Below are 14,073 nucleotides of genomic sequence, written 5' to 3' on the forward strand. Positions count from 1 at the left end.
CAGAGGCAGTTCTAATCCTTATCCAGGAAAATACCAAAGGGAGAAATGTTTGCAATAAAACATACCTGGGTCTATGGGTGTCTGGGACTCCTACCACAAAACTGTGCCCTTTCCAGGTTGGGAGGAATGGAGAGGGCTAGCCCATCCCTTCAACTTTACAGTCCTGATTAAGCATTCTCAATATGAGGGCCTCATGAGCAACAATTTTTGTCCTGTTCAATTTTTTCCCTTTATAAAAGCATTTTCTTTTTCCACTGGAAAATGTAAAATTGAGAAATTCTATATAGATTAAGAAAAGCCAATTTTCTATTGATCCACATAATAATCACCAGGCATGATTTTTACTGTCACTAGTAAATCACTAGTAGAAAGAGAATCTTGCATGACCAGGCAGTAGCGCAGTAGAAAGAGCATCAACCTGGGATGCTGAGGACACAGGTTCGAAACCCCAAGGTTGTTGGCCTGAACACAGGCTCATCTAGCTTGAGCACAGGTTCACCAGCTTGAGATTGGGAACACGGACATCATCTCATGATTGCTGGCTTGAGCAAGAGGTCATTGTCTTGCCTGTAGCCCTCCAGTCAAGGCACATATGAGAAAGCAATCAATGAACTAAGGTGCCACAACTATGAGTTGATGCTTCTCATTTCTCTCCATTCCAGTCTGTCCCTGTCCATCTCTGTTTCAAAAGAGAGGGGGGGGGGAGGGAGAGAGAGAGAACCTCTTATCTCGCCCTTCCAGTGAGGGAGTGAAGAGGCAGCAGGAACCCCAAGGGGGTATGGGGGCATGGCACCAGGACACTAGGTGGTCACTAGGGAAATGGGCCTGGGCAAGAATAACCCTACCCTGTGCCCATTTCTTCACCCAAGAAATAAAACATCCCCATCAAAGGCAGCCAGAGAACCTGACTAGTGGTGGCGCAGTAGACAGAGTATCATCCTGGGAAACAGAGGTCTCAGGTTGGAACCCCTGAGGTTGCCAGCTTGAGCGCAAGCTCATCCAGCTTAAGCACAGGTCATCGGCTTGAGCGTGGGATCATAGACATGATCCCATGGTCACTGGCCTGGGCCCAAAGGTCACTGGCTCAGCTTGAGTCCCCTGGTCAAGGCACGTATGAGAAGCAATCAATAAACAACTAAAGTGATGCAACTACAAGTTGATGCTTCTCATCTCTTTCCCTTCCAGTCTCTCCTCTCTCTCTCTCAAAAAAAAAAAAAAAAAAAAAAAAAAAGGCAGCCAGAGAGATGGACTGTCCCCCAAACCCCAACCCCCTGCTACTATTGCTTGCTTGCTTCAGGAACTGGGGATACAGCAGGGACTAACCTACCCATAATGTCCCCAGGAGCCCATGGTATGGCATCAACAGGAGAGAATGATCCAGGCACCCCACCTCCCCAAAGGCCTGAAACCAGTCATTTTATCTCTTGCATTCTTAGTTTTCTTGTTCAGAACACAGGGACAATGAGAGTGACACCCAGGGAGGTCGATGATAAAAAGGCACAAATTGGGTATCCAACCACACTTCCTTACTTCCATTCAAGACCTGTGCCCCAAATCTCTCCCAACACTATTCTAGGGGACCCTGGGTTACCAGAGTGAGAGAAGGGGGACGAGGCAGAAGAAGCTGTACAGATGGTGGGGAGGTCTGAGAGGCTGCAAATGTCTGGCTCTCCAGTCTGGCTGGAACCAAAAAGGGAACAGAAAGGAAGGTGCAGGACCTTCTCCTTCCTTTCCTTTACCTCCAGCCCGGTGGAAGGATTCGTCCCACCTCTGTGGGCTGAGGGAGTCTGCCACACTATGTCTAGCTGAGAGGAGCCCACCTGAAAGGAGGGGCTCAGTGCTGTTCATCTCAGTCAGGCGGCAGGTGCTCAGCAAACAAAATGTGATCGTCTCCCCAAGGAGTTGGGCTGCTTCTCAACTGTGCCTGAATAGAGGGGCTCTCACCAGCCTGGAGGGCACGCTGCAAAGGGGTGGGTCTTGTCTCAGCTAACAAAGCCACCCACCTGGCCACCACCCAACAGGCTTGTTTTACTCTGCTGGCTACACACCAACTTTTTTGTTTTTTTGTGACAGAGACAGAAAGAGGGACAGATAGGGATAGGGACAGACAGACAGGAAGGGAGAGAAATGAGAAGTATCAATTCTTCATTGTGGCACCTTAGTTGTTTATTGATTGCTTTCTCCTATGTGCCTTGACGGAGGTGGGGGTGGGGGCTACAGCAGAGCAAGTGACCCCTTGCTCAAGCCAGCAAACTTGGGCTTCAAGTCAATGACCTTTGGGCTCAAGTCAGCAATCTTTGGGTTCAAGCCAGCAACCATAGGGTCATGTCTATGATCCCATGTTCAAACCAGCGACCCCGTGCTCAAGCTGATGAGCCTGCGCTCAAGCAGGATGAGCCTGTGCTCAAGCTGGCGACATTGGGGTTTTGAACCTGGCTCCTCTGCGTCCCAGTCTGACGCTCTATCCCCTGCACCACCGCCTGGTTGGGCCATACCAACTTCTTTCTCCTGTTTCCTCTCCCCATTTTGAGGGCCCCTGGTCAAAGAGTGATCCTGCGAATTCCTTCTGTCAAACCCCTCTGCTCTTCCAGAAACAATCTCAGGCCAGAATGCTCTTTATCACTTCATGCCCGTAACACAGCAAGCTCTAGGCATTCTGTACATAAGCAATCAGACAGTCTAAACATATAACTTCATGTGGGAACATGCTGTAAAAACATGCAGAGTAAGGATAACAATTAGAGACAGCAAGGAGCCCTAGCCCTGAGCGGACAAGAGTCCAGGGGCCTCTCTGACCCCATACTGGAAACTGTGTGCTGGAAACAGCAGAAGAGCAGGATAAGATTTAGCAACAAAACATGTTTAGGCTCTCAGAACAGAGATTAGGAGTCAGCATGCTCCTTGTCCTTTATTTCACCCCCTGAAAACTTCTTTCTGCTTCCTTGAGTTATTTGTACTTGCTAATAAATATCTGAGTAAGGCTAGGGATGGGGCTTCAGTCCTTTGATCTGCTGACCAGGACTGTTGCCTCCCCTCAGCTCCTTAGAGCATTTCATCTGGTCTCCAAGTAGTTTTTGTTCTTGCGACAACTTCACTCCTCAAGAACCTGCCATTGCTCCTCACCGCCTCCCATATGTGGACCTGCCCTTCCATTTAGCCATTCGTTCAACAGACGAGTACTAAGTACTAGTACAAGAATGAATTAAAACAGGCACATCCCCTCCCTTTGTGGACCTAATCTAGGTGGTGGGGAAGAAAGACCATCAGTCAAATGATCTCAAAATAAAATTACAAACTGGTATTTGTAAAAGTACAGGGCATCCGTACAGGGAGTAACGGCGGCAGGGCCAGTCTGTCAGGGAAGGCTTCCCCTGAGGAACTGATGTGCCAGCTGAGATATGAAGAGTAATTAACCCAGAGAAGAAAGGGGAAAGAACATCCCATGAGAAGCAATAAAAAGCACGTGCTGAGGCCAAGGCAAAAGGGGATGTTGACTGTGCAAGCAACTGAAAGAAGGGCCAAGACCTGACCTGAGGAGTCACAGTGGATAAAGCATCAACCTGGAACACAACACTGAAGTCGCTGGTTTGAAACCCTTGGCTTGCCTGGTCAAGGCACATATGGGAGTTGATGCTTCCTACTTCTCCCCCCTTCTTTCTCTCTTCTCTAAAATGAATAAATAAAATCTAAAGAAAAGAAAGAAAGAAGGGCCAAGGGGCCACACAGGCAGAGTGAACAGGGAAGGCAGATCTGGGAGCTGCAGGAAACACGGGCTGATCCTAGGCACAGGCCCGATCCAGTATTGACAGTGGCGGCCAGGTTTCCTCTCCCTGCTTTCAACCAGTGTGTAGAAAAGGAAAAGTGACTTTTTATCAGCCAGTCTGAAATGTAATCAGTAAAAGGATTCTGCATTCAAGACTATAAGAATCCCACCTAGCAGGCAGCCAGATGGAAATCAGGAGAAGGCTGTTTGTGGTCATCTGTGCAACTACTTCTCTCCAATGGCTGTGGCACTAAGAGCTGGCAATACCATGGCAGACAAAGTATCCTACACAGGAGCAGCCTTTAGAAGGTCTCCCTCCCCCACATCCGTCATCAGCCACTCTCCGGACAAGCAGAAACCTTTTGTCTCGGCCAATTTGTAGGCCAGGCACAGACTCCTGTTTCTCCTTTACCAACCCTTCATCCTAAGTCACCCTAATTAAAAGAGGGATATGGACTCCAGAGTCCCAGCCCCAGCCTCACATTTGGCCCTTTGAGATGGAATTCTGGCTTTTGGCTCTGCTCATTCTGCTTTGCCCCTAAGAGGCCATTCCTCCCTCCCTTTCCAGTGTTGCCAGTCCAAATACCACATTTCCAATATACCAAGTGGAAGCGAGTTATCCACCCCTCCCCCAGTTGGACCACTTGTAGCCTGACCTTCCTGTGAGCCAGGCGTGGCCCACTTCTTGTACCTCAGTCTTAAAGCATTAAGCACCCACTCTGGTAGGGAAACCTGATGATCCCTCGTAAAGATGAGATCTTTCCATTTCTCCCTCCGCCTTTCAATGAGATGAGATCAAAACAATAAAATAAAATTTAAAACAGGAGACCTTCTCCCCACCAGACTCCACACAGTATCTAGTGTTTACGCAGGACAACCAATGTTTAAAAACAAATGAGATCTCACACTGTTGTAACGCTTAGCAGTTAAAAAACAATTTCAAAAACAGGAAACTACAATGCAATGCAGAGCCCAGATCTCAGTCAGAAAGAGCCCTATGAACACAGTTTGCTAGATACAACCTTCTCGCAAGTACCGTAACGCCTACCAGCCTCAGTTTACCATTTATAAAGTGAGGATAAGACCAACCAGAATGACTGGCAGAATAAACCAAGTAATCCAAAATACCTTTTCTGCTCAGTCCTTGGCACCATCGTGGTGAGGCCTTCCTGGACCTCACATACGGGTTCTCGCTTCACAGCTCTCACAGCACGATCCCACTGACACAAGACCAACTAGGAAGGCACTTGCTCATTTCCTTAGAGTCGTAGCTCCATGGGGTACGGTTGGGTTCAGGATCACTGCTACATCCCACTGCCCAGAAAGCACACAGCAAAGAGAAGATGCCCAGTAAATACTTGCTGAAAGAAGGGCACACAAACACAGGGACAGCAGATCCATCACCCTGCAGGATCTTGACACTCCACTGCTGTGAGGCAGATATATAAAACTGAGTTAGTCCCAATTTGCAGATGGTGAAACTGAGGTGCAGAAAATACTACACATCTGCCTGACCAGGCAGTGGCACAGTGGATGGAGCCTCAGACTGGGATGCAGAGGACCCAGGTTCGAAACTCTAAGGTTGCTGGCTTGAGCACGGGCTCATTTGGCTTGAGTGCAGGTTCACCAGCTTGAGCGCGGGGTCGCTGGCTTGAACGTGGGATCATGGACATGACCCTATGGTTGCTGGCTTGAGCCCAAAGGTCACTGGCTTGAAACCCAAGGTCGCTGGCTTGAGCCAAGGTCATTGGCTTGAGCAAGGGGTCACTCTCAGCCCTGGCTGGTTGGCTCAGTGGTAGAGCGTCAGCCTGGCGTGCAGGAGTCCCGGGTTCAACTCCCGACCAGGGCACACAGGAGAAGCACCCATCTGCTTCTCCACCCCTCCCCCTCTCCTTCCTCTCTGTCTCTCTCTTCCCCTCCCGCAGCCAAGGCTCCATTGGAGCAAAGTTGGCCCAGGCGCTGAGGATGGCTCCATGGCCTCTGCCTCAGGCGCTAGAATGGCTCTGGTTGCAACAGAACGACGCCCCAAATGGGCAGAGCATCGCCCCCTGGTGGGCATGCCGGGTAGATCACGGTCAGATGCATGCGGGAGTCTGTCTGACTGCCTCCCTGTTTCCAACTTCAGAAAAATACACACACACAAAAAAGGGGGTCATCCCCTCTTCTGGAGGCCCCCCCCCCATCAAGGCACCTATGAAAAGCAACCAATGAACAATGAAGGTGCGCAACTATGAATTGATGCTTCTCATCTCTCTCCCCTCCTGTCTGTCCCTATCTGTCCCTCTCTGTCTCTGTCACCAAAAAAAAAAGAAAGAAAGAAAGAAAAAGAAAATACTACACAACTAAGGGCACTGAGAAACTACCTGGGGACCCTAACACTGAAATACAGGCACTTGAAGAGACCTCAAATGATAATGGGGCTTAGAGTCTTCTTTGAGGAAAAATATGTAGATTTCTGCATGGACACTCAGATCTGGCCAAGGCAGGGAGACTCTGAGAGCACCCCCAGGAGTGGGGCTGAGGAGGCACCTGTCACCTGGATGGTGGCAATGTGTCTGTCTGTCAGTAACATGGCAGCACAGCCTGAGGCATTAGAGTGGACACTTAGCTCTAGGGTACCATCTGATCCAAGACACAGACTCCAATTCCCAGATCAGCTGACTGGGGTTAAGAACCAGACATGGGAAAGTTGCTTTAAAGTTCAAAATTGGGGCAGAGGAGGCAAAACTTACAAGTTCTTTCTTGATTGGGAGCTACTTAATCAACAAAAAACAGGCCAATGAAGGTCAATAAGACAGAGAAAGACAAGAAATTCTGCATCCACACTTTACTCTCAAACCTGGCTCTCTGCCCATTAATTTATTTTGCATCACCATTAGCATTCTAGTAAGATAGAGAAACTAGCAATTACAATATTTTGGAGAAAAAAGCAAGGGACAAATGGACAAACAAGTGTCCCAAGCACTGGGCATTCATTCTAGACACACTGGCCGGGTGTTGTCTGGGCAGGCTGCCCAGCAGGCTGCCTGGAAGAGTAGAAAGAACAGGGTTTTGCAGGCAGATGGATGTGGGTAAACCCCAGCTGTGCACCCACCAGCTATGGGACTTTAGCAAGTTATTGCAATCTCTGAGTCTGTTTCCCATTTGCAAAATGGGAAAAGAAGCACATAACAAAGGGTGGAGGACACCAGTGACTGGGTGGGGGCGGAGCAATGGAACTCCTTGGACACAGGAAAGACTCTCCTTACCAAGGAGCCCAATGCTTTCCTCCAGTTACCATGTGATCACTAGGTCCAGAGGCCACACAAGGGACTCAGAATAGAGACAGGAGGGAGAGCTCCCACTCATGTGGGGCTAAGAGAAGACACCACCAAATAGGCCTCTAAGAGCAGCTGGAGATCACAGTATGAGGTTCCAGCTATAGAGCCATGGGGGTTGGGAGGAGCACTGGGAACAGTAAGGGGTTTGCATAGAGATGATGGAAGAATGAGTGAGAAAGCAAGCCCAGACGGTCAGGTGGAGCAGGAGCAGGAGCTGTGGGAATACCAGGCCAGGAGCAGTCAAGCTGGACATACAACAGGGAGGGGAATGGGAGCCCCTAGAGGTTTCTGGAGCAGGAAGATGGATAAGGATGCGTTTTAGAATTCCAGTGATGTGGGATGAACTGGGAGGAAGAGTCTCAGCAGGAAGTAGAACAGCCCCAGCCCATGAAGTTGTGGGCGTGGTAAGGAGGTGGCAAGGAGGTGGCTGGTTCCAGAGTACAGGAGGCTGGCAGGGGCAAAGGAGAAACAGGTGGTTGGACTCCAGAAGAAATGAGGGAAGGCAGATTTCGAGTGTGGTGTATGAATATGCCAAAGACGGACCACACAGTATGTATGCAGGCAGAGAAGGCTGACATTTGAAGGCAGAAGAGAGTGTGAAGGCTCATGGATGGGGCTACAGTGACAAGTGTCTGGAGGAGGATCAGCCCCAACAATGGCCGCTGGAGTTAAGAATGGCCAGTTGCCAGTAACTTGTGAAAGTGCATGGTACAAAGACGTAACACAGCTGTGTTTCTGGTATGGGTAAGGTAAAGGAAAGCTGTGCAGAAACAAACAGAAATCAATAAGATGCTGATGGGGGGGTGGGGGGGGGGAATCACTCCCAGAGGAAGAACTACAGACTTAATGAACTGACAAGATTTATCTTCAGGCTATAGGAAAGGAGATGTCATAAAGATGTCAGAGAGTAGGGAGCAGACCAGGAAAATCGCTGATGGGAAAAGCATAGGCAGTACTGGAATGGAGGGAAAACACCCCTCTCTGCCCCTCTAAAAAAACACTAGCTAACCACCTTACTCACCTTCAAATGGCCACCCACATTCCAAGTGTGCCCTACACCTCAATCCAATCAGATCACAGCCTCCAACTCCAGGGGGCTCCCCACTGCTCCAATCAGAAATTATCCTGGAATCATATCCATCCTTCCCCTATAATTATCTGTGAACCGTGATCCCCTCAGCCAAACTGGAAGTGCCTGGAAGGGCTGAGCCCCACACCTGGGTCAACAGGAACACCTAGAACAACGCTTCAATTTAAGAACAAGTTTAGAGAGATGTAGACATAATTACCTAAAGGCAGAAAACCTGGCTATGCCTTCATTCAATGAACAAATAAGGAAAGAAATAGGAAAAAAGCACAGAAATCAGTGACCTGAACTTGTCAGATGTCAGAGGATCCAGGCTGTCAGTCTCTTACAACTCCTTGTTCAATTTTGCTCCCACCCCCAGCCCCCATGCCACAGAGAAGAAAGCCTCCTACAAGTACTGTTGGGCAGTACAAGTAGCTGGTCCCCACTTCATGGCACCTGTCATAAGCAGACCCTGTCTCCCCCAGCAGTGTCTTCCTCACACTGCCCCTCAGCACTGGTCACAGTCCACAGGTGTCTATGGGTCTGTTTGCAATCTGTCTCCCCAGTAATCTGGGCACCCAGTAACAGCAGGCACAGGCTTCTTGATCCCATGCTCCTAAACCCACACCGAACACTCAGGATCAAGAAGTCTAAAGACAGGTGACCAGAAAAGGTTGCTAGGAAGAGTGACATTTGAGCTGCCACCTGAAGGAAGGCAATAAGCCAGGCACTGGAAGATCAAAGGAAGAAGAAAGGAAGGGTGCTTCAGGGAGAAGGAACTACTTGGGGGGTCACCCTGAGAAAAGAGAACCTGGACTATGAGAAGAACAGAAAAGCAGCAAGCATGAAGTATGACTGCAGCATGGGTGCCAGAGAGCAGGCGACACCTGGCCAGTAGGGCTTCCTGGGGAAAAACTGGGATTTTATTCTAAAAGGTTCTAAGCAAGTGAATCACATCACCTAATTGATCTGATTCAGATTTTCACATCTTATCTCACAGCAGCAAGTCCCTGTCTTCCCCTAAAGCCAATCCTTTAGCAGTAAAATAAGAATCTTCTCTTTGTTGTGCTGATAAATGCCAACATGTTAGATAGCCCTTAATAAACTCTAAAGCACTCAGTAAACATTAGCTACTGTTATCAAAGTTCAAATTAAGGCTAGTGGCAAAATTTGACAGAAAGTTAAAAAAGATTCCCCTACCACAACCAAAAAAAAAACCCACAAAATTTTTTTCTCATTAAATGAGCCTAAGCAAGTTCCAACTCAGACAGGCCTAGACTAAATTTAGTGAGTTAAAACTGGCTAGTTCCTGCAGAATTAGCAAGTATGTCTCCACGTATGTCTGTCTCCGTGGATCAGTTGACCACGCATGTCAACCTGCCTATCAGCTCTCCTAGGATTTGGCCTTTTTATTGCTGTGGTCTCTATTCCCATATGTCCAAATCTGCCAGAGAATTAAATATCACTGAATGCTTCTAATTTAAGGTTTTACATGCTTAATCTTCACATTTTCTCAACGTTTTTATTCCTATTTTCCAAATGAGGTAACTGAGGACTGGAGAGTCAGACACTCAGAGGAAATCTGAGTGCTGGAGCCAAGATCTGAACACAAAATGATGTGACCCTGTGTTCTTGTTCTTAATCCCGGTGCTGTGCTAGGTAATTCTGGCGAAGTACCTATAATATGATATTACACCAAATACAACACAGGTATTCAGCAAATAAACGCATCTGTTATTAGCAAGACACAGGTAGTTTTTAGTTCCTACGACGGTGTCACCTCCAGGAGAGCAGCGACCCTGTCTGAGTGATTGCTGCGCTCGCAGCACCTGCCCCAACGCACATCGAACCTATGGATAAATGAATGAACGTCCCTCTCCTCCCAGAAAGCAGGGCTGCTTGCGCATAACTCTTTTTTTGCACGTCCGTGTTGCGCCACAGTTACGGTCCCTTATAAAGATCATCGGACGGACTTGAGGTCACAGAAAGGCGCCTGGAGACTTTGCGACAATCCCCGCCCCCTTTCATGGATCTAGGGTGGCCGAAGCAGCTCCCAAGGCAGGGAGAGATGAGTCCAGGATCCCGCTGCTGACGGGTCCTGCTCCAGAGGGGCTCTACCCTCCACCCCGGCGGGAACACTGTCCACCAAAGCACCGAGAGAGCAAGAGACAAAGACACGCGGGGCCGCGGCACCGGCAGAGATGCTCGCTCCCCTAGCCCATCTCCGCAGGAGGGAGTCTAATGCCACTGTGCCTCGCCCGGCCTGGGAGCTGTGACGAAAGGCGGCTGGGTCCGGGCCCCAGGCCAAGCATATAAAGAGCCGCAGTCCCTCCTGGTCGACCCCGCCAAGGGTCGCTTGGCCGCGGGAGGCCCCGGACCGGCCTGTCACCTTCAGAACAGCCAGCCCCCTTGGGCGTCCTCCTCCGGGACACCTCAGAGCGAGCTGCTGCCGATCAGTCAGACCCGCCGGCCCCTCGGCCTACCTGTGGCGCCCACCTCAAGCCCCAGCGTCGCACCCCCGCCTACCCGCCCGGCCCATACCTGCTGAGAAAGCGGGAGGAGCGGCGCCGCCATTTTCCCACGGACTCGGTTCCGAGCGCCGGGGGAGGGGGCGGTGCCGCGCGTGCGCAGTTCTGAGCGGGAAGATGCGCGCACAGCCGTTCCGGGAGTGGGCAAGGCCGAAGCGAAGCTGCGCACGCGTATCCGAGTCTACAGGGGCGGGGTCGAGGGCGCGCCTAGCCAAGCCGGAAGGGGGCGGGACCAGGGAAGCTGGCAGGGTCTGTAGACCCTAACGCAGTGTGGTCTCCCTCACAGCCACTGGCCAGGTACCAGACTTTGCTATGCTTTAGTGGTTTTTTTTTGCCATGTTTTAGTTCTTAAGGTGACCAATCGTCCTCCTTTAAGGAGGATAGTCCTTCTTTTGTAAGTTCCGTCCTCCCTCGAAAAGTGTCCTCCTACATGTCCTCCTTTTTGATATTAGAAGACTAATCTGTAAATGTCCATATTCAATTGATGCAGAGTTGATCCATTGCATGTGATGTGACGTATTTGTATCTAAATGAGTACTTTTTTCTTACAATTATTAAAAATTAATAGGCATGTAAGCATAACTGCAATATAAAATATTACAAATGTTTTTATTATGCATTTATATTATAGTGTATTATTGTTGCAAATAATAAAATGTTTCTTTTATTTATGATGTTGTTTTCCTCAATTTATTTTTGTTCTCCTTTTCATTGTAAAAAAGTTGGTCATCTTACAGTTCTGCATGTCCTTGCCGATGCTGAGCCCTCGTCTAGGGATTCCATTCGCCTTTCCCTGCAAAGTGCAACTGGCAAACACATTATGAGGTTGCCCACTCAGGAGGGAATCGGGACCAGCTCCCTGCCCCACGTGGTGCCCTGTTCCTGGGATAGCTGTGTGTCTATGTATGAATCTGGGTCTGGCCCCTTAGTGCTTTGGCTAAACTGGGTTGTGACACAACCTCGCCTGGGGTCAGTTCCCACCCTCCACATTCTAGGTGTGTGACTTTGGGAAGTCACTTAAGTAGCCTCTCTAGCCCCTCAGCTGCTCTTGAAAAGAGGGAATGGTTGCGTTTGCTGTTCTACTTCTATGCCTCACACTGTGCACTGTGCTCAGCACAGAGCAAGCACCTGATGTTTGCTGGAGTACCATTCCTGGAGAGGCATTTATTTATTTAGACACTGATAAGAGAAAAATTCTGAGGTGTTCTAAATTAAATTACAGTGAGAGTGAGAGAAAAAAGAACAGCATAGTTAGGCTGTTAACAGCTGGGGACCAGCTAACAAGACTGTTTACCTGCCTGAGTATTTTTACGATTATCTAAAGAACAGCCAGGCAACTTCAAACCCCAGGAGCCTCTGCTGCTTCTTTACACAGGAACTTTCTGGACTTGTCAACTACAACTTAGGGACTCTGTCCTTGTCCTAGAATTAGCTTGCCTCACCTTCTCCCACCTCCTTTATCTATAGCCAACATAAATTCTTTCAAAACAACTTACATTTTCTCCCCACTACTTGATATGTGAAAAAGACCTGCCCACTACAGGACAGTGGACATGTTATTTTGCCTTTTCCACCTGTCACTGCTGCTGGTGGTTTAGACTTTCTTCCATGGATATTAAAAGTTGGGGTTTTTTTGGATGTTAAAAGTTTTAACTCGTTTTGCCTTCCAATGGCTATGGACACCCACTCATCTGTGGTGGGTTTCTACTAACAGGATCGAAGGAAGGAACAGCCAGGCAGCTGACCACAGTGGCCCAAGGTTTCTTCCGGGCAGGTTGGCCACCTCTCACTTACCTGGTCCCCTGTGGTGGTGCCTGGCCACTGTTTCTTAAGCAAGTAAGCTAGAAGTCCATATGATCTCGGAGTCTGGGCACAGCTTCCTGTCCACCTGCTCCATTCCGGAGTTTCAAGAACTTCTTGCTGTAATGTCTTCAGTGACTTAGTATGCCTCATGCCATTCAGATGAGTATAGCATGCTTTGTGATTCACTCAACAACCATTTACCCATCAAATATTACTTGAGCATTCCTAGTCTCAGCAGAGGTGCTCCAATGTTGAACCAGGCAGACACAACCTCTACCCACCTCAACAGCCTAGAGTGGGAGGATCTAGCCCTGGAGATGTGTCAGAACAACTTAAAAGGCTTGTCAAAGAGACTGGATTTCTAATTCTGATTTATAGATCTGAGCGGGGCCTGAGATTTGTGCATTTCCGACAAATCTCCAGGAGATGCTGAAGCAGCTGGTCCCAGAGCCCCATTGTGAGAACCGCTGATCTAAAGGAAAATAAAAAGGCATCAAATAATCACATGAAGAAATAGACCATTATAAACAGTGATAAGATAGGTTCTACCGAGTACTCTAAGGGTATGCCACTTAAAGATGGACCATGCATTTGGTGAGGTAGGAGCTGAGGACCATGGCAAACAGGTAGCCGAGGAATTTAGAATTACAGTGATTTTAGGCTCTGGAGCTCAGACAGCAAGAAAGTCTCAAGACAAGGCAAGACCACACATGATTCAGCCTCATCTTGAGACTGCCTTGCTCTCTGAGCTCCAAGTTCTCAGTCTCACTGTGCTCCTATGGCCCTGTGCAAACAGCAATGGGAAGCTGCCAGTGAAATATAGAAAAGAAAGGCTTTTAGTAGTAGGTAACTTTAAAAAGGCTCTTAGCATAAATAACTTCATTTAGCTTCTCTTCCATCTTAAACTCTAAGTGACCCCAGAACTTACTTAGGTCTAAAACTCCCTACCCCGGGCCTTAAAGTTAGTTTTACCAAATTGCAGATGTGTCAGTGGTGGGTCGTAAATCCTGGAATGTTTAGAAATGTCTTTGTTAAGCATGTGAAACATTTATCACTACTGTGTTATTATCTTCAGAGTTTATGGTCTTAGTGTGTAAAAATATTTTTTCTTTAAATTGATCCTCTAGATAAACATTGTAACAAGACAGTAAGATTTAATAAGCTTGTTAGCAAGATTCATGAATATGTTTTATTGCTTTTGTACCATGTTTTGCTGAGTTCTCCCTTCTTCCCATCCCCCAATCAGTATGTGATTTTGTCTTTAAAAGCTGGCCCCAGGCCCTGGCCGGTTGGATCAGCGGTAGAGTGTCGGCCTGGTGTGCGGGGGACCCGGGTTCAATTCCCGGCCAGGGCACATAGGAGAAGCGCCCATTTGCTTCTCCACCCCCACCCCCTCCTTCCTCTCTGTCTCTCTCTTCCCCTCCCGCAGCCAAGGCTCCATTGGAGCAAAGATGGCCCGGGCGCTGGGGATGGCTCCTTGGCCTCTGCCCCAGGCGCTAGAGTGGCTCTGGTCGAGGCAGAGCGACGCCCCGGAGGGGCAGAGCATCGCCCCCTGGTGGGCAGAGCGTAGCCCCTGGTGGGCATGCCGGG

The 14,073-nt window shown here is 48.8% G+C and overlaps 1 protein-coding gene across 8 annotated transcripts in view; it reads right to left on the bottom strand.

Moving 5' to 3' along the window:
* Nucleotides 1–10,767, bottom strand: part of EPS15L1 (epidermal growth factor receptor pathway substrate 15 like 1) — a 128,465-nt gene extending 117,698 nt beyond the window's left edge. For all 8 annotated transcript variants that reach the window (XM_066348826.1, XM_066348799.1, XM_066348766.1 and 5 more), the window contains exon 1: nucleotides 10,694–10,767. In XM_066348826.1, coding sequence (XP_066204923.1) covers nucleotides 10,694–10,726 — 33 coding nt within the window. In that variant the 5' untranslated portion in view covers nucleotides 10,727–10,767. The remainder of the gene's footprint in view (nucleotides 1–10,693) is intronic.
* Between the last annotated feature and the right edge of the window lie 3,306 nt (nucleotides 10,768–14,073).

This window comes from Saccopteryx leptura, chromosome 1, assembly GCF_036850995.1.
Source record: "Saccopteryx leptura isolate mSacLep1 chromosome 1, mSacLep1_pri_phased_curated, whole genome shotgun sequence".
NCBI lineage: Eukaryota > Metazoa > Chordata > Mammalia > Chiroptera > Emballonuridae > Saccopteryx > Saccopteryx leptura.